General features: G+C 36.9%; 3 protein-coding genes across 4 annotated transcripts; all 3 read left to right on the top strand.

Annotated features, from left to right (window-relative positions):
- The first annotated feature begins 1,121 nt into the window (after positions 1-1,121).
- On the top strand, positions 1,122-5,317 carry wnt8a (wingless-type MMTV integration site family, member 8a). Of its 2 annotated transcripts, none has more exons than XM_084430740.1 (7): positions 1,122-1,214; positions 3,075-3,199; positions 3,307-3,340; positions 3,474-3,612; positions 3,784-3,909; positions 4,018-4,160; positions 4,279-5,317. In XM_084430740.1, exons 1-7 carry the CDS (start codon positions 1,194-1,196, stop codon positions 4,837-4,839), a joined length of 1,149 nt encoding a protein of 382 aa, XP_084286866.1. In that variant the 5' UTR covers positions 1,122-1,193; the 3' UTR covers positions 4,840-5,317. The 2 variants fall into 2 exon arrangements, with proteins under 2 accessions (XP_084286866.1, XP_084286865.1); XM_084430739.1 differs by having other exon boundaries at positions 1,133-1,214; positions 2,959-3,199.
- A 526-nt stretch (positions 5,318-5,843) lies between these two features.
- wnt8-2 (protein Wnt-8a ORF2) lies at positions 5,844-8,017 on the top strand (the record flags this gene model as incomplete). The annotated part of the gene is made up of 5 exons (XM_084429736.1): positions 5,844-5,873; positions 5,959-6,097; positions 6,210-6,335; positions 6,713-6,855; positions 7,463-8,017. The coding sequence occupies 5 exons, from the start codon at positions 5,844-5,846 to the stop codon at positions 8,015-8,017; spliced, it is 993 nt and encodes a 330-aa protein (XP_084285862.1).
- A 4,387-nt stretch (positions 8,018-12,404) lies between these two features.
- On the top strand, positions 12,405-22,972 carry lcp2b (lymphocyte cytosolic protein 2b). Its single transcript, XM_084430525.1, has 15 exons — positions 12,405-12,622; positions 13,106-13,168; positions 14,025-14,071; positions 15,238-15,303; positions 15,404-15,432; positions 15,539-15,573; positions 15,665-15,863; positions 15,968-16,041; positions 16,130-16,193; positions 16,268-16,348; positions 17,584-17,632; positions 17,722-17,788; positions 18,056-18,130; positions 18,463-18,618; positions 22,435-22,972. Exons 1-15 carry the CDS (start codon positions 12,545-12,547, stop codon positions 22,558-22,560), a joined length of 1,209 nt encoding a protein of 402 aa, XP_084286651.1. The 5' UTR covers positions 12,405-12,544; the 3' UTR covers positions 22,561-22,972.
- Positions 22,973-23,346: the final 374 nt, after the last annotated feature.

The following is a 23,346-nucleotide window of genomic DNA, read 5'->3' as shown; positions in this document are numbered from 1 at the left end:
TATGTGCTTGAAAGCCATGACTTGGTACTTGTAAGATATAACATAACATAAAGACGCTAATAAAAGGACAACCAAACGTGTAAAATACACAATTGTAAAATTAACCATCATGTTTTGTGGTGCAGCCAGCAGGGGAGCTACAATTAATAATATCCTGATTATGTCACACCTAAAGCCACTTAGGTCATTATTGCACACGTCTTTATATGCTTTAAAAACCGATTTAACACCATTAACATATATGATAGACATTTTGGGACCTCTTAATCCAACCAAGAATTATCAAATCCCAAATTTGTTAAAATATAGTGTTGAGAAAAGTTCTTCTTCACGTCAGGCCATACGGCTACACACAAACCTAGAACATCGCTGATTATCCGATACTACATGTATTTTACTGCGCTATACTTGTTTTTACAATTAACACCTGCTGATGAGGCGCTAGAGGACGCGCCTAGATCTCGTTTGAACTCAAATCTGGTTGAGATGTTAGTGAGAAGCGCGGCTGCGCTGGCGTCACTGTTCCTGCTACAACAGCGCTTCTTTAACACTTACCGTCTTTTATGACAACTTATCTCTTTCCAAATCTAACATAACGAAAACTAATAAAGTAAACTGATAAAGACGTAAAACTCCAATAAAAAGCTACAAGTTTAAGTAGAACAGTCTATGTTGCTTACGCAAACACCTAATAAACTCCCTTTCGTGCATACAAGAAAGGTTTATAAGAAGGTAGCTAGGCTATGTGACACTGACACTCATTCACTCATCTACTAAGTTACAAGTAAACGTTTAAAAAAATCGCCTCATTAAAAGACTGATGGAAAAAGAAAATGTTGGCATCAATATTTATTATAAAAGTTATTGTTTTAAAATGTGTTGTTTTATGCAGGAAGCCATTTTGTTATCGTGTGACAAGAAAACCATGCAGAGTATCTTTCAAAGATCATTAAAAAAAATATATATATATATATTGTACCATTTTATGAAAAGGCACATTTTGTTCAGGTCAAGTATGGAAACCTTTATTAGGCTATAGGCTACTATATGTGTGTGTGTGTGTATGTGTATATATAGGCTATATATATAATCTCAGCCATTCTTAATCACAAAACAAGGCGAAACGCCTTAACACGGTCAGTGAAAGACAGGCTAATGAACTGCACCTGAGCTTCTGTGAGCGACTAGTCAAAATGGATCATCTGTGCAGCAAGGTGAGCCATGTTCCCTCGTATCAGTCTGATACGGGGAGTAAATCCTGTGGTGATGCTCTTCTAATCACTTTAATGATTACTTTCTGATTATTAGCTACTTCATTGCCCGTAGTTGTTAGCCGTGTGAATTAAAGCGTGATGTGTAATTGCACTAAGTTTGTTACTCCATAAAACCATCCTGAGATGTCTGCGACAGAGCGTTTGTGGCACAATGGCTCCGTTTAGGTTAGGTCTGAGTGTATCAGATCATTGTTTAATACGGGTTTGTTTTGTAACAAGTAGGTGTGGGAATTTGGGTTTCAGGCACCGTGTAGACTTGATGATGCCGATGTCCAATTAGTGGGGATTATCCTCACTTGCGCGTCCCTCCATTGTCTTCCAGCCAGCAGCATTGGTTAAACCATTATCCGACCATCAAATAAACGCTGTTTTGAAAAGGGATTTTTTGAGTGGCTAACGATTTGATTCGAAGATGTCAATACGTGGTTTCAACAATTAATCTTCAACGAGTAACAGTAGGCTGTGTAAAAAAAATAAAAATAAATCACTTCTCCGCGTATTAATTAATCGCATAAGTCATCGAAAGTAAAATGATGAAATATAATCGTTCTCATGATTATCCTTTTGTTTACATTGTTCAGCTGTTGATCCCCAAGTGACAAATAATAACTTAGTGTGAATTAGCTTATCGGGTTTGAATTTGTCTTACGCGACACATGATTGAATTGTGTAAACTCATCAGCACTAATGAAAACTAGCTGCTCTATCATTACAATGATTTGTCTGGCATAAAAAAAAAAGTATGTAGCAAGACTATACGCATATGACGATACTTTTTTTTTAAACGTGAATTGACTATTTAAATGTATCCCTTTCGACACACAAATCGAATGACTAAATCAATTAATAAATGCATTCATAATTATTATTAGTTTTACGTTACAGACTAATGTCATGACATGTTGCACTCTATACATGTATCGGACTGTTTCCAGACATTTTTCACACCAGAGCTGTTCCCAGGGGATCAGCTGGTCTTCTATTAACACTACAGTGTCAGAGGCGTAGACGTGTTGCATGTTATTTGCATGGCCCTTAGCGAACGGAGCCGAATGATTTTATGACTCTTCCTATACAATGTAGAGCAGCCCCTTACATTTCAGTGTCATTTCCCGGTGAAAAACCTTTCCCAAAACGTAAAAAGTCAAGTCTCGAATAAAGAAACTCTATAAAGTCAAGAAGCTAAACTAATTCAACAAAAAATGTAAATGTTAAATATGTATGATTATATTGTGTATGGCCTATTATATATTTTATAGTAGGCTATATATAGGATTATTTACCCTACTAATAAACTTTTAATTTAAGAAGGAATATAAAAGAGCTATTGCAAACATGCATGCAGTGGTATATGTCCAACACGGAATCAACAACTAGAGTATTCATGAATACACACAACACCTTCAATAGACAAGTCTAATGAATGGATATTAGCTGAACAGTTTGATGGCTTTGGACAGTTCAGTTCAAAGTGTTTGATAAATACACAAATGGTAGCACATTAAAGTTACAAAAATAGCTGAGAGTAAATAAATAAATAAATAAATGTAGGGTTGTCTAGGAACAATCTGAAACAACCCTCATCATGAACTACAGCTTAATAAAAGATAGGCTGAATGGCTTAGTGAAAAGTGTTAACGCTTTGAAGAGCAGTTCCAGTGACGAGCTCGACGTCTTTTCACAGCGAATTGTCAAAGGTTGGAGATCCCTGTCACTCAAAGTTGGCGACAGGTATAAATGCCTTGCTCGTTCAAGCACCGAGTCACTTGTTTTCTGTGTCTTCCCGGGTATCCATCTCAGTGTTTGTGCTTTGCATCTCCACAAGAAGGGAGCATCGACTTCGCTCACGCAGCAATGAACCCTTGCCAGATTTTTGCATCGTTGGTGATGTCTATGTGCTGTCACATACTGTCGACAACAGCATGGTACAGACATTTCACAGAACATTTCAAATATCTTAACATACTTAAGTTGTTGTTTTTGTAACTGTTATTTATAAAAATGTTTTTTTTTTTTCTCTCTCTTTTTCTAGGTCGGTGAATAACTTCCTGATGACAGGACCAAAGGTAATTTAAGTTTTTACGTCTGACACTTGTACAGCGATATTTCATTTGTTTTATATATTTTATTATGTAGGCCCTATAGTAAAATGTCTGAACGTACAGTGTTTAATTAATGCTCATCTTTTAAATCCAACAGGCTTACCTCACATACACTAGCAGTGTGCAGGCAGGGGCTCAGAGTGGTATTGAAGAGTGCAAACATCAGTTCGCATGGGACAGGTGGAAGTGTCCGGAAAGCGCACTGCAGTTATCTACACATAACGGCCTGCGGAGTGGTAAGCGCTATTGCCAAAATTACATTGGATACAATCTGGTTTATTTTTTATTTTTTATTTTTTCACTTAAAAATGTATGTTCCAAATTAACTTTCCTTTCAAATGTATTGAATTTTACCTAACATGTTCTAATATATATATCTTTTTAAAATATTTCTTTATTTTTAATAGCGAGTAGAGAGACCGCTTTTGTTCATGCCATAAGTGCTGCTGGAGTTATGTACACTTTGACTAAGAACTGCAGCATGGGGGACTTCGATAACTGTGGCTGTGACGACTCCAAAATAGGAAAAACTGGTAAGACATTTTCGTTTATTTTATTATGCTTATGTGGGCTATAATTAAAATTTAATCAAAGCTTTCAGACCAATAACATCAGACTTTCCTATTCTCTTGTTTTCAAAGGTGGTCGTGGTTGGGTTTGGGGAGGATGCAGTGATAATGTTGACTTTGGAGAAAGAATCGCCAAACAATTTGTGGACGCGCTTGAAAATGGTCACGACTCTCGCGCTGCAGTCAACCTGCACAACAACGAGGCTGGTCTACTCGTGAGTAACATCAGTTTTATTCTCTTATTAATCTTTCTTTAGTCACAAGAAAAACTTTATTTATTGCAGCATGGGGGTGCATATGGCTAACGTGAAACTATATGTACATGTATTGCAGGCCATCAGAGCAACACTCAAAAGGACATGCAAGTGCCATGGTGTGTCTGGAAGCTGCAGTATTCAGACATGTTGGATGCAGCTGGCTGACTTCAGAGATATCGGCACCTATCTGAAAATCAAGCATGGTCAAGCACAGAAGCTGGAGATGGACAAAATTCGGATGAGGGCAGGTAACAGCGCGGATAATCGTGGCTCAATCGCGGACACGTTCAGCATCGTTGCGCGCACAGAACTCATTTATATGGAAGATTCTCCAGACTACTGCGTGAAAAACCTCAGCCTGGGACTACATGGAACAGAAGGCAGGGAATGCCTACAAACCGGGAAGAATCTTTCACAGTGGGAGAAGAGAAGCTGCAGGCGGCTCTGCCACGAATGTGGTCTGAAAGTAGAAGAGAGGAGGATAGAGACTGTGAGCAGCTGTAACTGTAAATTCCACTGGTGTTGCACAGTCAAATGCGAAACATGCACTCAGACTGTGACCAAATATTTTTGCGCAAAAAGACACAGAAACCGTCGGCCGCACAATTCACGCAAAAGACAACGTAATAGGAGATGAAGCCATCCTCTTTTCAATATATATTAAGTTGTATATTTCCAATGTAAATATATTTTATATGATATGCTGCTTTTTCACTTACTGTAGCCTATATTATTCTGCACATTGCTATAAGGAAAAATGTCAGACACAAGAGCTTCCCAGTTCCCACTGTCAATTGATTGATCAGTTTACTAAGTTCTAATTTCACGTAGACCTATGTTCATTATTTGCACTTTTCGTTGTCGACATTAGATCACAGGTTTAGTTACTTACAAATATGATCGTTTTGAATATTTGCACGTCTCTCTTATTTCTCGCTCTCTCTCTCACTTGGCAGCGTAATGTTTCACAAAGGGGCTTGAAGTGTTGTTTTTATGGAACTTATTTAAGGCAATTATTTTTTTTTAACTCTCACATTATTTTTAAACTATTACATTCTGTTTATATATATATATTAAATGGACTTATTTTGTCGTGGGAAGCAAATTAAATATTTAAAACAAAATTACAGTCTCCGAGTGGTCGATTTCATTGCGCATGCAGTTTGGTTCAAATGTTTATTGGTGAATAAACGGTGTAAAATCACTCCCAATCACACTTGAATTATGCATCAGCCCCAACGACGCGGCGCGGAGACAGAATAATCTGTCCTGTATTGATATCCTTTGAAGTTCACTGGAGGCGTTTCCTTGACCTGGCTGGTGACTGTGGACCAATAGCTTGACAGGAACCCTGTTACAAAAGGTATTTTGCCCAGGCCCCCATTGAGAGGAGTAGCCTATAAAATACATGACAGTAGGCTACCTCACTTTTTCAAATCAGCACATTGCCTGCTTTATCAGTGTGGATCTAAGAAAATGGCTTACATTTTCCTCTGGGTGTTTTTTTTGTTAATTTGCAACAAAACTCTCCTTGGGCACACATGGTGAGGATGCATTAGTGAATTATTATCAGTTAATGAAACGTAAACATAACTGCATCTTCTTAACGTATTTTGTTTTGCTTTTTCCTTCCATAGGGCAATGAACAATTTGCTGATGACTGGACCAAAGGTATAGCCTAATTTATATTCTTAGATTTGAAAAGCCATTAAAAAAAAAAAAAAAAAAATATTTTTTTCTCATATTTTCTTCCTAGGCTTATCTTACCTATGCAAGTAGTGTACGGTTCGGTGCTCAGAGTGGGATACATGAATGCAAACATCAATTTGCTTGGGACAGGTGGAACTGCCCGGACAATGCGCAACAACTTTCCACAATTAAAGGCATTAGAAGTGGTAAGATATGTGCATATGTGAATTGTTTATCTCCTTTTTTTTATTTATTTTTATTTATTTTTTACAAAGTCTGAAAAATAAACGACATATTTATATTTTCTACTTCTTGTAGCAACGAGAGAAACGTCATTTGTCCATGCAATAAGCGCAGCCGGGGTTATGTATACTTTAACCAGAAACTGCAGTCTCGGAGATTTGGACGACTGCGGATGTGACAGTTCGAGGAACGGCAAACTCGGTAAGAAAATTAAAGATAAATTCTCAAGATAATAAACTAAAGACAATCAGTGCAATGTTTCACAAGGGGCTTGAAGTGTTGTTTTTATGGAACTTATTTAAGGCAATTATTTTTTAACTATCACATTATTATTTTTAAACTATTACATTCTGTATATTAATATATATATATATATATATATATATATATATATATATATATATATATATATATATATATATATGGACTTATTTTGTCGTGGGAAGCAAATTAAATATTTAAAACAAAATTACAGTCTTACATTTTTTTTTTTTTTTTTTTTTTGGATGAACAAGTTAAGTATTTGCATTCAAAAAAAGTCACGACGCATTTACCCAATGGGATTAACTCTATTTCAGGGGGTCGTGGCTGGCTTTGGGGAGGATGTAGTGACAACGTGGATTTTGGAGAGAGAATTTCCAAACAATACGTGGATGCGCTTGAGACTGGACAAGACTCTCGAGCTGCAGTTAATCTTCATAATAATGAAGCTGGACGTTTGGTAAGTTGAGAAATACTTTTCATATGTCAAAGTTTTTATAAATTAGGTCTAGGCCTACTGTCAGATTAACACCTGATGATACCTAAACAGGGACGAAAATATTCTAAAAAACAATATTAAAAATAATGTCATACACTCGCCTATAGGGGCGCAAAAACATGAACCTCAAACAAAACCTTCTGTGCAAGAAGATCCTCATATAATTGTGGCCGTAACATTAAGCTACACAATTCGTTGGGGTTTTGTTTTATGCAAATCGATTTTAATAAGGCGCCTAGTGGATAGCCGTTAACTGTTTTAAAGACAGTTGCCATACAAAAATTACAAAAACAAAACTCAAATTTTTGTGATACATTTGTGTTCCACAAATCTATATAAAGGTGATGATCCCTAGCTATATTTAGCGATTGAGCAGCTGTTGCTAGCCTACCTCAGGAAAATGCTCATTCTGTTCAGGACTGCTTTGCCATCTAACTTGTGGTGGTTATTGAAATGTGTTTTTTTTTTTTTTTTTTTTTTTTTACAAACAGGCCTATTTATATGTATAAATAATAGGCAACACACTTTTAAGATTTGTAAAATAACAATAGGCCAATTTGTATTCTAGGCTGTAAAGGCGACCATGAAGAGGATCTGTAGGTGCCATGGCATGTCAGAAAGTTGCTCAATGCAAACCTGTTGGATGCAGCTTTCTGATTTCCGTGAGATTGGCAATTACCTGAAAGTGAAGCACGATCAGGCCCAGAAGCTCGAAATGGACAAGAGACGAATGCGCGCGGGCAACACCGCGGACAACCGCGTGGCCATGGCAGGCGCTTTCGGCTCCATCGCCCGGACAGAGCTCATATATCTGGAGGATTCGCCGGATTATTGCGCAAAGAACCTGAGCCTCGGGCTTTCTGGCACAGAGGGTCGTGAGTGCCTGCAGCATGGAGAAAGTCTCAGTCAGTGGGAAAGGCGAAGCTGCCGCAGACTGTGCCATGAGTGCGGTCTGCGGGTGGAGGAGAGGCGCACCGAGATAGTGAGCAGCTGCAACTGCAAGTTCCACTGGTGCTGCACAGTGAAGTGCGAGAACTGCTCTCAGGTCACTGTCAAATACGTTTGCGCCCGGAGACACGGAAGCCACGGTCACCAAAGACGCAGACCTCGAGGACCAAAATAAAACATCCCCTAAACTATTTTCTTAGGGGAACACCTCTACCTGCACTTTATCGCCCTTAATATATATCTTTTTTATTTCTGTACATACTCAATTATATATTAAGGTATTATAATAAAACAAAATAACTGAAATGTCTTGTGGTTTCGTTCTTAATATCCATGAACCTAAATAAGACCAAGTTGATTTCTGTGGCTATCTAACAAACAGGGATGTCCAAATGTGAAAATACAGTTTAAATTAATATAACCTGCACTGCAATTGACATTATGGAATTGAAAATACGCAACATGATTTAGCGATGAGGTAAGAAATGCAAATAGTTTTGATGAATATAGGCTACACAACCGTGAATAACAATGCATATGCTATACAGGTGCTTGAAATAACTGCTTATTTACGGGTTATGAAAAAGACTTACAATAATGAAGTCACGGGTTTTATCAATTTAATATCAACTTACAATAGTCAAAAGCAACTTCTCTTGATTTAAGGCTTCCCTCAAGTAGCCTAGATTTCATATTTTAAAAAACCCGGAGTCTCTCGAAGTGAGGCTGTAGGGCTCTTTTTGAGGCTGTAGGCTCTCTTATTGGCTGTAGGGCTCATGAATATTAATCACGTTCTCTTCACCCAAAGTGATGTGGATGAATCAAAACGCGGTCGGTGAAAGATGAGCATTACACCCACTTAGCCTGACAGACGCTTTAAAACAATGATTTCCCCCTCACAGTGTCTGCAAAACAAACTTTTTAATTGTAATTACAGATTTTACATTGTAATTAAAGATTACATATTTTCTAAAAGTGATGATGGTGTGATCAATTATGATTATGATGGTTGCGCAGTTGTCATATTTGTTGCATTAGGTCAGACGGACGAGAGCTTTATCCCAGACACGCGCTGTCAGAGGAAGCCCTTGAAATGTTGAGATATCAATTAGTACCACAGTATATGGCGTTTATTTAATGAATACCCTTGAAGGGATTAACTTTGTCACACTTGGCACATCGCCCTATAGGCGCCTCCCTTGCCTAGACTTTGGCGCACTTTGATATGCGGACAGTATGCTACAGACATGCTGCCCCGACGACAAAAGTGTAGACAAAGCCCGTAGGAAACATGCCACTGCTGGAAGGTGTTTGGCATGTTAATCCTCTTTGCCGCTGTGTTGGTGTACATTATCACACCTGCGGAAGTCACTGCGATGCATGTAAATAAATCAAAGGAAGGGTCTAAATTCCATTATTAGTCACGTTACGAGGTTGAGAACACATTTAAATTGTAAAACCAGCCTTACTTCGTGTGTCAACAAAGTGATTTGTGATTATGTTTTACCCCATTTGATGTTATGGCCTAATCATGGCATTTGTTTTCATATAGTTTATCAGCAGATTTCTCACTTATTCCTCAATGCATAGTCGGTTTACTCAGTGGGACATGCCATAAATCTGCCAAACTGTCTGGCCTGATGAATGATGGGATATTGGCTCAAGTGGGGGTCTTGACTCAGAGGACAGGGGGTGGGAATCTCAGAATATAGTGTGTCACAGTGACTTCATTTGCCTCCCTTGGCTACTTCAATGTTGAAAGATACAAATTATTTGACTTTATTTAATATATAAAAATAGGCTAGGCTACTTAAATTAAATAGGTCACCTTTCTTGAAATGAATGAATAAATAAAAACATAGTGAAAAAATACAGAGAAATTTTACTTAAAATACTCTAATTAACAGAAACAACCCATTCACCCACCACAGACTGGCTATTTGCCTTTCAGGATGCTATGTTCTTTCCCAGGCCACCCTGCTGAGCTCTGATGAATAAGGAACAAAGTGCCCATCCCCTCAAATACAGTACCATGTTGTTGTCATCTCAGCCATGACCCCCATTCCCATCCCCTCCTTATCTCTTATTTTACTGACCTTTCATATGGATAGAATCAGGTTGTAATCTCAGTGTAGCCCTTTGGTTTACCCACTTCAAAACCCCAGCACTAACAGTGATCCCAGTCTGTTCCACACCACAAAAGACCTATTTCCTTTTAGCTTAAGGGTTCTACTTGCGCATGACAAAGGCCAAGAATGCACAGTTTCTTCATCAGAAGAACTGCCACACTCTCCATCAAGCTAAGTACTGACTCCCTGACTTATTTGTCATTCATTATAGGCATCTGGCACTAATTTATTGGTTTTCTTTTCCATGACAGGTCAATATCACTGATTTCATTATTTTGTTAAATCCTAGTGCCTCCTACTGAGATCTTTTGGGTCTCGAGTTTCTTAAATATCCACCTCTTCCTTTATGTATAAAGTTATCTAAGTGTGGGAAAATAGTAAAGCGCATTACATTGTTAAAACAACCAAGTACCTAGAATTTTTTTTTATAATATAAGATCCTATTAAGAATTCATTTATCACTAACGACAAAACGGTTGACCATATATTACCATTTAATGCCTAAAACATCCTGCAATGAAAGTTCCTTCTGTTTTTTAATTGTTAACAAACTAGCCATGGCTTGTCTGCAAGGGCAGATGGGGCAGAGCTTCACCAAAATATTCATCTAAAACATAGACCTCTATATAAACTAAATCAGTAATAAATTGTAATTGAGTTCAGCATTCTGCAACAAAGATTTTCTAGACTATATTAAGGCCACATCCACACGAAGCAAGAGATTTCCCTATCCAATCTTTTTTCCCCTAAAAATCCGTAAACACAGGGTCGTCTCAAGAAATATCTGCGTACACACGAAACCACTGAAATGACTCAAAACAATGTAGTAGCCTACATGCCAGACCAGTATGGCACTGTAATTCTGCGACAAAGATACACAAAAAAACGTAAAAGAAGACTTGAGGCATTCACATAAACCTTGCATACAAAACCTTTGTACAATAGAAATATGCTCAGTAGGTTTTTCTACTTCTCTTTTTATTTTTTTTATTTTTTTACCAAGAACTTTATTGAACAATATAAACAACCCAATACCAACTAATGGCCTGGTACAAAATATGAAATGTCTTAATAAGACAACAGTAAAATAAAGAAATAAAATAAAAATACATTGCAAGTAAATAAGAAATGAAACGCAGTAGTTTCTGCAGCACGCACACAAGCATGTAGTCGGCAGTTGTTGTTGCTGTTACGTGACGTAGCGGTGTCTGAGTAGGGTCGACGTGGGGCGATGACATCATTGTTTCACAAAATATATGGATTGGGTGGCTTTGGCTGTACACACGAAAACGCAAGGGTGTCATTCTCAGATATATCCATTCTGGGACCGGTTTTTAAAAAATATCCGTCTGGACGAAACGCTGATACGAATCAAATTGTTTTGATACTTTACAAAAAAGATTAACCAAACAGTTAACTGGTCCCATTGACTTCCATAGTATATATTTTTTTCCTACTATGGAAGTCAATGGGACCAGTAAACTGTTTGGTTACTGACATTCTACGAAATATCTTCCTTTGTGTTTAGCAGAAGAAATACATTCATACAGGTTTGAAACAACTTGAGGGTGAGTATATGATGACAGAATTTTCATTTTAAAGTGAACTATCCCTTTAAGGCAACTCTAAATAGCATTCTATGCATGTGTCAAGTGCTGTCAATCAACATTAGAGCACCATCCTCTGGGTAAATAACGCAGGGACACTAGACCTCTGCCAAATGTGTGACTGCATGTCTTCAGCGATTCGAATATAAAGCTTACAAAATGTTTAACATAAACTAGAGGCAAGACCCAGAATCTGCACTAAAGCTAAATTTACAGTCAGGAGCCGCTGGTTAAAACACAAGCTGGCAGCCCTATGCAAAGAGCCCTTGGTAAGAAGCTTCTTCATTCTTGGAGTCCTGCGGTTGACTGATGAACGCCTTCACATCTCACCTTGGTGTTAGATTGCATGCTGTTCTGTTCCCAAAAGGGATGTTTCCTGTTTCTGTTTGGAAAATGCAATGCTTAACAGGTGAATAGGCACCGGGGATGTGCTGATCTACAATGATCAAATGCATTGCTCTTTCTGTGTCTTATGTTGTCTGCATATTTATTTGCGGTCATGGCCTAGTTATTTGCTGTACTAAGAACATGTGAGAACTGGATGTGACTGATCTATAATTAGTGGACTATTGCAATGCTTGTAACCTACACATGCAACCACATTGCCCATAATTAAACATGCACAATATTAAAACGGTACGTTTTTGATGCATTTAAGTTAGAGGGAATCAAGCGTGCAATTATGTACAAATATATACAGTCATGCTCTGTAAACCTGTAAGCTTTGAATTTCACATCTTTGGTGATGAGGCACTTCCTCTATACAAAGTTACAGGAAACAGAGAGAGCTGAGAGGCAGCTATTCTGCGTCAACATTATTATCACACTCAGTCAGACCAACTAGCCACAAGCAAGACAAGCGCCTTGCAATCTTCATAAAAGCTGTATACTTTACTAGCTATCATCATAGATAACTGCAGAACAGTCAGTTTATACTAAACTGGAAAAACAACCATTCCAATCACAATGAGTTTTGAAAGTCTACCAACCAAATCAGAGGTGATGTGCTGGAACTCTGGAAACTTGGCCGACTATCTCAAAAAAGTGAGTTCATCCTATTGTTCTTCTGACTAAAGAGCTAGATGCATTCAATTAAAGGGAAATATATTGAAAGCAGTTGTTAGCATTATAAAGTTTAGCATGTAACCCTTTATTGCGTTTTTTTTTTTTTTATTATTATAATGAGGCTTCGAGCAGACTCTGAATGCTCTTTGGAAGGATAATCTTTGTAGATCTTTTTTAGTCGCACTGTTGTTCTTCAGTAGTGCTTCAAGTGTGGCTGATAGATTGCCACGCAATGTGGTTTTCCAAACACGTCTATTTGATGGTTCTGTCTTGTTTCTGATAACCTCAGCTAATTTATAGCCTTGTCTTGCAATCATTTTGTCAAATGCACCATTATGTCAAAAAGTATATTGTTTAAAAAAAAAAAGTCAGAAAAGTGTTTTTCAAAAGTATTTGACTGAGTTTAAGTGCGAAGCTTGACTACGAGCAGTTTTTAGTTATCACACTTTTTTGTGTTTTCAGATGAAACTGCTGGGGTGTGACAGGGTGGTGAAGAAAAGCAATATGAATGGTGCAAGATTCTTGGTGAGTCTTTTTGTCTCTCTATGACACATATACTACAACTCAGACCTTACAACTTAAATCTATGCTGCATATAATCATCATTAAACAATATGCACTATTGTGCAAAGGTTAGGCATGTTAGATTCTTAAAAAAAAAAAAAAAAGTTTAAAGGCAGTTATTAATCTTAAATTGTATTGTGCCAGTAGGAAATATTCATTTGATGTCGATATATCAATGTATTTTCAAAATGAATTTCCAAACATTCATTTTGCCTTAAATAATCCAGTGAGATTTTTGAATGCACAAGGACAACAGACGGCATGGTTCACACAGAGAACTGATCTCACCATCGAGTCCATCTGGGATTACATGAAGAGAATAAATGTCTCAGAATAAACTTCTCCAAGCATCTTGGAAAAACCTACCTGCAAAGCTATCTTAAAAGCTGTGCGCAGGTGTACAATAAAGTGCTAAAATCTATTTATGACATTTTAAAAAAAAAAAAAACATCCCCATAATGTATTTTTCACAAGTGCCTAAAACCTTTCACAGTACTAAAGTTTTGCATAGATTTCTCACAGCACCTTGGTAGATGTTACCAAGTGTTCTTATGAATTTAGTCTCTCTCTCTTTTTTATGTCACTTCATGTAATCCCAGATGAACTCGATGAGATCAGATTTCTGTGTGGACCAAACCATCTATTGATGGACTCCTTGCATACAAAATCCTGCTCAATTATTGCAATTAATGGCATAAGTACAGTAATGTTGGGAAACAAACAAATTTCCTTTTTTGCAAAGTACTGTATGCTCCAAAATGCTTACACATGTCAAATCAATATAGACATAATAATTCCTGTTTCTATCTTGTTCTAGAACATGAATGATAAGGACATGAAGATGTTTCCCACAACACATATCCCGTAAGTTTAAGCTCAACAAGAAGAACAAAATCTCAGAGATGGCAAAATGTATAAAACGAGACATATAGGCTATAGGGATAAAGGGCATGTGCCTACTGGCTCTGCTCTGTCTGATTTAGCAGACAATTTTAAAGGTCCTGTTCTTCGTGATCCCATTTTTCAAACTTTAGTTAGTGTGTAATGTTGCTGTTAGAGCATAAATAATACCTGTAAAATTATAAAGCTCAAAGTTCAATGCCAAGCGAGATATTTTATTTAACAGAAGTCCCCTTTCAAAGCCTACAGCGAACGGCCGGTTTGGACTACATCCCTCTACTTCCTGCTTTAATGACATCACTAGAACAGTTTTTTGACTAACCTCCGCCCACAGGAATACACAAAAAAGGGGCCGTGGTCTTGTTGCGCTCCCACGGAGAAGAGGAAGAGTTGCGTTTGTAAGAGTGTGTTTGTGTTTGTCGCCATGTCGTCGAGACACTGTTATTTTCATCCCGGAGTCAAATCACCAATAACACTGAGCGCATGCATCTCCACGTTATGGTAAGAGGCGTGACCTTTCCGGGCAACGTGCGCTAAGCTGCTGTCGAATCACAACACAGGAACCGCTGGCACAATCAGAACTCGTTACGTATTTCTGAAGGAAGGACTTCATAGAACAAGGAAGTCATCAGCCCGTTTTTAGGACAGTGAAAACAGCGGTATATAGATAAGTAAATTGTGTGAAAAATACTGTGTTTTTTTTACACGCGAAACATGAACACGTTACATTGCACACTGTAAACACAATCAAAGCTTCAAAAACAGAGGAAAAACGGGACCTTTAACCAAAGTTTACAAAGTATAAGCAAACTTTATTTAATCAGTTCATGCGTTCCATGGAAATCGTACACATGACTGTGGCTTTGGCAGCACTATGCTCCACTGTCTGAGCTACAGAAACGCTAAAATAGATTATAACAACTGTCAAATACAAGACAGTAAAAAGCCTGCAGACAGAGTTCTAAAAAAAAATCCCCTAAATGTACAGTGACTAACCATCATTTAGACGGTTTGCATAATATCTCTCTATTTTAAACTTGCCTCCAAATATTGATGCAAAAATAAAATACAGTCTGTTAAGCTGGTAATGATCATTGCTATTTGTTTACTTTTGTTTTACAATTTGGAAGATTTATCACAAAGATCTGCAAAGATATTAACCAGAATAACAAACAAAAGAAGAGTCTGTTTCATAGGTAAGCAACATCAGCACTTCATAATTACATGATTATTTTTGTAACAAAACTTTTTCTTCATGTTTGAGAGTTTGTCATTTTAAAATGTTGTATTGACTAGATCAGATCATCGGATGCCTCCAAGCCAAGGTAACTAACACTTGTGCAGTTACATAAACAACTGTGGTTATACTTAACCCATTACACACACACAACCTAAAATGTTTCTATATTTTCTGTGGGGAAAAATATGCAGAACCTAGTCCAGGAGGTTGGGATTCTGATGAATTTGTAAGTCGCTGTTATACTTTTTAAAACTCTTCTCGCCACCATTTTTGGACATTATTATTAAATGCAAAAAGTGCTTTTTTTTTTTTTTCAGGACCAAGAAGAAAGTGACAATGACTATGAGGAGCCGGATAATAATGTGTGTGAAGACAATTACATATGTGCAGAATCATGTGATAATGAGAAAGGTGACACTTCTGATGATGACTATGAACCACCGCCTAGTGAAATACCCTGTGAAGTACCGACTCACTTTCGTGCTTCAAAGCCTCTGGGTGATGGTGATTATTTAGGTAACACATAATGCAAAAAAACAAACAAATCACTATATCCATGAACAAAAGAATCCCTGTATCGGAGGATTCACTCACCCATTCTATTCTGTGGCTCTGTGTAGACAGCGGCCCACGTGGTTCTGCAAGACCACCCCAGAACAGCAAGTCAACATCTCTTCCCAGAGGGCTTATTAATGTAAGTAAAAATCTTTAGACAATCTCAAACTCATCTTACTGTAAATGCTGTAATGTCCTGCACAAGTAAAGCCTTTCTTTACGTTCAGATATCGAAGCCTCCATCACGACCGGATCCCTCTCCACACAGGCCTTTCGTTCCCCCTAATCAATGTGAGTGAGTTCAATTTCAAATTCCTTTAATATGAAATCATGATGTCTGAATGTTCTGCAAATCATATCCACAGCCAAACCTGGTCCAGCTGTGCCAAGGGTAGACCGCAGTAAGAAACCTAGCTCATCTACAAAAAAAGATACTGGCAAACCAGGTACCATTCAGTTTTCATTTGAAAACGTTTAAAACCTTCTGTATTGTATGGTAATTAGGGGTGCACCGATCCGACTTTTTCAGTCCCGATACCGATACCGATGCCTGGGCTTTGTGTATCTGTCGATACCCGATACCGATCCGATACTATAGTTGAATTAATAATAAACTGTATACCTTCCACCTTATACCTTCCTTGAAGAGACTAAAGGCACCAGACTTTACTAACTAAACATAACTAAGACAAAATAACATATGTATGTAATGTGTTGTATTCTTATTTATTTAAAAAACAATTGTGCATTCAAATCGAAAATAGAATATAATCAAACTTCTTTAAATAAATGTAAAAAAAATCAAATTAAAATGTAGCGGTGGAAACAAAAAAACTGTGTTTCCAAAAATTGTAAACATGTAAAAATATAAAGTGCAAAGTCCTGCAACAGGAATTTAAAATGCAACATAGCAGCTGAACCTGAGAATAAAAAAATAAAAAGTTGGTCGAACAACATCTTGATCACACATACAAATAATAATAACCAAACATTGTAATGTGTGTCACACCACCATCACAAACATGACCTGTGAATGCTCACTTAATCAGCAATGGCAAATTTAAATGTCAGTTTTAATGATCATTATGTTTCATATTTTTAAAAATGAAAACAAAAAGAAGCAGGGTTGTGTTTTATATTTCGTGTTGTTAATATGCAGTAAAGATAATCAATGTACGCGTTTGCCTGAACCACATTTATGTGGCCATTAATATGTTTAAGATTTTTTTTTTTAAATGAAAAGAGGCAGAGTGGTGTTGTATAACATACTTCGTTTTATTTTTGGCTAAAATATACATAAAGAGATTACCGGAGTAGCCAGAGCGAGCAGAGTGACGCGATCAAGAACGCATGCTGTTCCATTTGCAGAATAACCGGACTCGCGTCCTCTCGTCCTCGGGAGTTCGTTCTCCTGAGTCGAACTTGGCAAGTCCGAACTACCAAGGAGGACGCAAGTCCGAAGTTTGCGTACTTGGTATTGAGAAACGGCCTCTGGCTCGCTCCATGTTGCTTCTAGCATGCGACACGCGTGAAGCTGACGAATGACGTAGGTTCTGCTGCGACGTTTACCAGCTATTTTATCAGTATCGCGGCCGATATCCGATCCTAATATCGGATCGGTGCACCCCTAATGGTAATCACATTTACCTTAACTTAAACATTATAATTTAAATCCTTACAGCAAGAAACACCTTACCAATGCCTCCTAAATCAACATTTCCCACACAAAGGTAAGTATCTTTATCAACGACTTGCATTCGTTAAGTCGGAGATCAGTAGCGCCTACATTATTATTATTATTTTTTTATCTTCAACACAGATTTGACATCCAACAAAGGGAAGAGCTTCCTCCTCCACCTGTACAAGTAAATGTGATGATGGGGCAGGTTAGTGCAATCACTACCTATAATCATGATTCATGACAGCAGACGTATCTGAGACACACAAACAAAATGTAAACCTAAGACATGCAGTTAGGCTGGACAACCACAAGATGGCACTGTTGTGGTTTGTTTGACAATGAAGCTAAACATAGGAAATAAAAGTCCAGTCTTGAGCATTGTTTCCTATCACAGAAAAATTCCTACTGTAATAATGAGAGCAACCACATACTAGACCACACCGTAAAGGCTGATTCTTTGTTATGCACTCAGGACATGGATCCAGAGTGGTATGTGGGGCAAATGACACGAGCAGAGGCCGAAGTCTCACTCAGACACGTGAATAAAGTGAGTTCCACCACTCAAGTTTCCCTTCCTTAAAATAATTTGTATAAAATTTGGAATAAATAAGCTTTTGTGAGAGAATTTATTGGAAATATTTACACTTAAAAATACAGGTCTTTGCCCTGTATATTATTATTATTATTATTATTATTTAACATATCTTTATTGCGAGGATTAACCCCTTGAGATGAGACATCTCGTTTTCGAGGGGGTCCTCCAGTACATCAAAGAAAAAAAAAAAAAATGTATATGAGAAAGAGGGAAAAAATTTAGAAAACAAGTGTATAATGAAATGAAGACACTCACACTGAGTGATGGACATTGTCTTTTTTTAGGATGGCACTTTCTTGGTGAGAGACAGCTCAAAGGGCTGCACAGAGCAGCCATACACACTCATGGTGCTGCACCAGCAAAAAGTGTACAACATCCAGATCCGCTTCCTTGGAAGCAGTGATGGCTATTCCCTAGGCACAGGCCTAAATGGAATTGAGGTAATATCTGTTGATTATGACAGAAATGTATGTAAAGCCTGACATAAAATAGTTATCCGATTTTTTTTAACGTTTTTTGTTTTCTTTTCCTTTTTTTTGGAGTAGATTTGATACATCAGGCTTTTATGGTTCACATAGTATAATATATAGGAGAATATGGAGCTTATAAATCGAAGAAAAACACCACAATTTTAATCAAAGGGCTAAAGTATGCAAAACATGCAATTTGGTGCAATTGCTGATATTTATATGGCTTAAGCTTCAGATAAAATTCTGATAGCTTTATAACAGTATAGCAGACTACTCGCATAAAATGCATATGCATACCATTTCTCTCCCAATAATGTCTTAGTAAGACGATATTTAAATGCTATTTTTTTTTTATAAGGGCTCTGTTATCGTGGGGAGCAAAACATATAATGCTATACAAAGATGACTTAGAAATGTACAAATAAACATTCCTCAAAAGCCTGATGTATCATTTGATTGAAATATTATTACTATAAGTTATTCTTCAGTAAAGATTTCACAGCAAAAAGACACCACAACCTGAAGGGGAATGTTTTTACTGTATGTTTACATGACCACGATGTAATAAAAACGTAAAAGTCTGTGAAAACGTCTAAAAAACACTATATTATGCTGCCAGGTCAGTAGTTGGCGATGTCGCTTTGTAAAGAAACAATAGACCTTATTCACAGCAACCCCATATTTGATTTTTAACGGGAATCACTGGGTTGTACTCAGGGTTTGAAATTAACACCCGCCAACCCGCCAAACGCAGGTAAAAATCAACTGTGGCGGGTAACACTGTCAAATCACTAGCCAATTTGGCGTTACTTATTATGTTTACTCACTTTGCTGGAGAAGTTTGTTTAACCCTCAGAGAGTCTTCGGTCACTTCTGACCGAAAAAATTTCTGTTTTGAATTTTAAAAAATCACAGCTTCATCGGAAGGTTATGATACTTGGTGACTTTTATGGCATTAGGTATATGTATGCAAAAAAAAATTGAGGTCATGATCCGAGCATGCTAAGTGGTCGTAAAAAAAATAGTCACACTCAGTGCCTTCGGTCAAAAATGACCGACCCATAGGAAATGAATGGGAAATTTACAAAAACACAAAAATTCTCTGAATTTTTGTCTGTACAATCTACAAATCGGCCACGATTCTAAAAAAAAGTACACCGCAGTAAAGGGGTGACACTCTACAACATCAAGAGTGCAAAAAATTCACACCCACCCACACACACACACATAGAAACACACTTTTATACACATACACACCAATAAATTCAGATTACAAAAAATCTGTTTTGAATTTTTAAAAATCACAGCTTCATTGGAATGTTACGAAACTTGGTGACTTTTCTGGCATTAGGTATGTGAACACAGAAAAAAATTGAGGTCATGATCCGAGAATGCTAAGTGGTCGTAAAAAAAATAGTCACACTCATGGTCTTCGGTCAAAAATGACCCCCATAGGAAATGAATGGGAAATTGACAAAAACACAAAAATTCTCTACAAATCGGCCACGATGCAGAAAAAAAGTGCTCAGCAATGAAGGGGTGAAACTCTAAAACATCAAGAGTGAAAAACATAACATAATTAATAATTATAATTAATATATATATATATAATTAATATAATAATTATTAAAATTATTAAAATAATAATTAATAAAATGTTATAAACCTTGGCAAAAAGTATTATTTGACAATTTAAAAAAAAAATACAATCAATCCACATCTTAAAAGTAAGTAATTTGGTCCAAAAACAACTAGAATTCACAAGCATCTCCATTTAGAGCTATTACAGGCATCTAGTGGTAAACCCATGCAATAACATGATTTATTTAATTTTATGTTTAATAAATTGATTTATTTTTTTTATTTTTATTTTTTTTCTGAAAGCCTAGTCTCTATTTTAACTGAAAATACCGCATAGAAAAATAAAATAAAAAATAATAATAATTTAAAAAAAAAAACATTATTTTCAATGGCAAAAAATGGACTATAAATATTGCATAAATATTAATAAGTTCAATCAAATTGTCTCAAAATACTAAATTAAAAAGAATAAATATTATAGAACAAAAATAAATTGCATTGGTTTTTACTGGGATGGAGGAAGTTTCATTTTTAGGTGTCCGGTCACTTCTGACCGGGAAGGCACTGAGTGTGACTGCTAAACGAAGACTCTCTGAGGGTTAAGACAAATCTACGCAGATTTAGATAAGTCATCATGATATATTCAATACAGTATATTGCGCAGAATCTGGTCATATCTGTCTTTCTTGAACATGACTGTCACTACGCAACAAATTACGGCGCGCTTGTTCATGTACATTTAATAAACAATAGCAAGGATTAAAAGCATTTGGTTAACAGAAAAGACATTATTATTTTCCAACATCCTCCATTTTTTTTTAATGTTCTTTGTACTGTATTGATCTGTCCACCTAAAACACATTTTTGGTGAAAAGGATGAGAATGAAAGAGGAAGGGAGGAGATGGCTGGGTGACAGGATTTTGTTAGAATAAGAAATGAATGTATGAAATCCAAATTTGATAACATATCTATATATTTTTTTTTTTTTTTTTGGGGGGGGGGGGGGTTAATAGAAGTTCTGAATGGCCGATAACTTAAAAATGTAGTAGCAAAATTGGCTGGTGAGTGAAGAAGTTAATTTCAAACCCTGGTTGTACTGTTATTTAATGTATTTTTGGATTGTTCTACCGACGAAACACTGCAAAATATCTTTCCGAGAAATTCCAGTAGACAAAAAACCCAGACAATCTGGGCTGTGGAAAATTATAAGTAATATAATTATACAGCTTTTTACAGAGGATGACAATAAAAACACGGTCTGTCCCTTACAGCCTCGCTTCTATACCTGTCATGGCACTGCTCTGAATAAGGTCTATAAACGCCTAATAGACTGAAGACATTATTCACATGCGCCTGACATCGCCATTCTTGTAATTTCCACAGAGTGGCGTAAATGAACTGCCAAAACACATAAAACGTTTTTAGTTGAAAACGGTGTTGCGTAAACGCCTTCTTAGATTTATAGTAAGGGTACATTTACACGACAATGATGCACAAAAAATGTACGTTTTTTTCTTTTTACAGATTACAACGTTATCAAAACGATCCCCGTTCACACGGATCCGTGAAACGATTATGCATGCCAGGCCAGTAGTTGGCGAGTTGACTTTGTAAAGAAAGACTACGCACCTGCGCATTCAAACGTGCATACCTATAGACTAAACACGTAATACGCATGTGCATGCCCTCACTGTTTTCACAGATTCACATTTTTGTAGTTTACACTGAGACAATAATGGTATCATTTTTAAAAACTTGCACATTGAAACTGGTTTTCAAAAGTTTGCGATTTCAGGCCACCAAAACGCCGTTGTGGTGTAAATGAACAGCCAAAACGCATAAAAAGTTTTCCATTTTTAGTTGTAAACAGTGTTGTGTAAATGGGCCCTTTAAGGCCTAAAAAGTAAGCTGAAATAGTTATGATAGGTATTAGGTATAGACTATCAATCAGACGATAGAAGGCATGAAGATTGTGACGTTTTTCAGATTCGATCATGTTGATAATTTAGAGGCCTTGATGAAATTTGAACTTGATTGAAATTTGTGTATCAAATATACATTACAGTAGGCTTCATAGGGTTAAATAAAAACCCACAGCAACTGTAAAGAGTGAAGTGTGTATTAGATTATCAGCTGTGGTGACTGTTATTGGTTCAGTGAGATTCAAAGTTCCCTCAATCAATCGACTTACATGTGTGTCACAGAATTTCTCCAGCGTCATGGACATGGTCGCGCACCACTCAAAGACCCCACTGGTTCTGATAGACGGAATGGAGCGTGGAGCTGGACCTCAGCGGCAGTGCTGTCTTATGCACCCAGCAGGTTACTGAACCACAGAACATTCTTAATAATGATACCCAGTTAGCATTATAATTCTGACTGGGTTCCAGTGTCAAAAAGACTTTCAAAAAAGAATTCAGACACTTTGTCTGAATAATGAGCATTTATAGGTGCTGGCATTCAACAGCAGGATATGCAAGCACTCATCTCTCCTTCAGAAAAAGTATACAAAGTATATGACTAAATGAATAAATCATATTTAGTTTGATTCGATCAGACAGGATTGTCTACACTTTTCGAATTTTTAAACACTTTCAATTTTACACTCAATGTTAACTAGTGGCAACTTTACTAATCAACTCACTGTACATTTGTCTGTTAAATATTTCTAATGCTTTAAGTGTTTGATCTTAATATTGTCTTATTAAATTGTGCTGTTTAAATATATTATAGTAAACTCCACCTCACAAGTGTACGTCTTTGAGTTACATATTTAGTCTTCCATCATCTGTGCACGGCTTAACCATGTTGGGGTTTCCACGTCAGTCTGGAGGCACGCCATTTTTTCAGGGTGTGTGAAGCACACGGTCAGGTTACACTGCAGCAGCTGGGTCTTCACTGAAAACAAAGGGTGTAGTGGTTGAACATACAGCAAGAAAAACACAAGGAGAGACCCTCTTATTCCATTATGACTGACTGAAACATAACCAGCACAAACAGGTTATGTTTACTGTAATCAAAGTATATAAATAGAAGCATTCTGTTATGTATTATGCTAAGGTTACTGTTAACGTACACCCAAAAGAAAAATCGATGAATTCATTATTATTTTACAG

The sequence above is a fragment of the Rutilus rutilus genome (assembly GCF_951802725.1).
Source record: "Rutilus rutilus genome assembly, chromosome: 14".
In the NCBI taxonomy this organism is placed as follows: domain Eukaryota; kingdom Metazoa; phylum Chordata; class Actinopteri; order Cypriniformes; family Leuciscidae; genus Rutilus; species Rutilus rutilus.
This window is presented reverse-complemented; position numbering and strand designations above follow the sequence as displayed.

Excerpts from the sequence above, each read along its gene's own strand:
- wnt8a (XM_084430739.1), top strand. The coding sequence starts at position 3,012 with ATGCCTTGCTCGTTCAAGCACCGAGTCACTTGTTTTCTGTGTCTTCCC. Across the intron at positions 3,341-3,473 it reads TCCTGATGACAGGACCAAAG|GCTTACCTCACATACACTAG; the intron begins GTAATTTAAGTT and ends TAAATCCAACAG. Across the intron at positions 3,613-3,783 it reads ACATAACGGCCTGCGGAGTG|CGAGTAGAGAGACCGCTTTT; the intron begins GTAAGCGCTATT and ends TATTTTTAATAG.
- lcp2b (XM_084430525.1), top strand. The coding sequence starts at position 12,545 with ATGAGTTTTGAAAGTCTACCAACCAAATCAGAGGTGATGTGCTGGAAC. Across the intron at positions 12,623-13,105 it reads TGGCCGACTATCTCAAAAAA|ATGAAACTGCTGGGGTGTGA; the intron begins GTGAGTTCATCC and ends TTGTGTTTTCAG. Across the intron at positions 16,349-17,583 it reads AAAAGATACTGGCAAACCAG|CAAGAAACACCTTACCAATG; the intron begins GTACCATTCAGT and ends AAATCCTTACAG.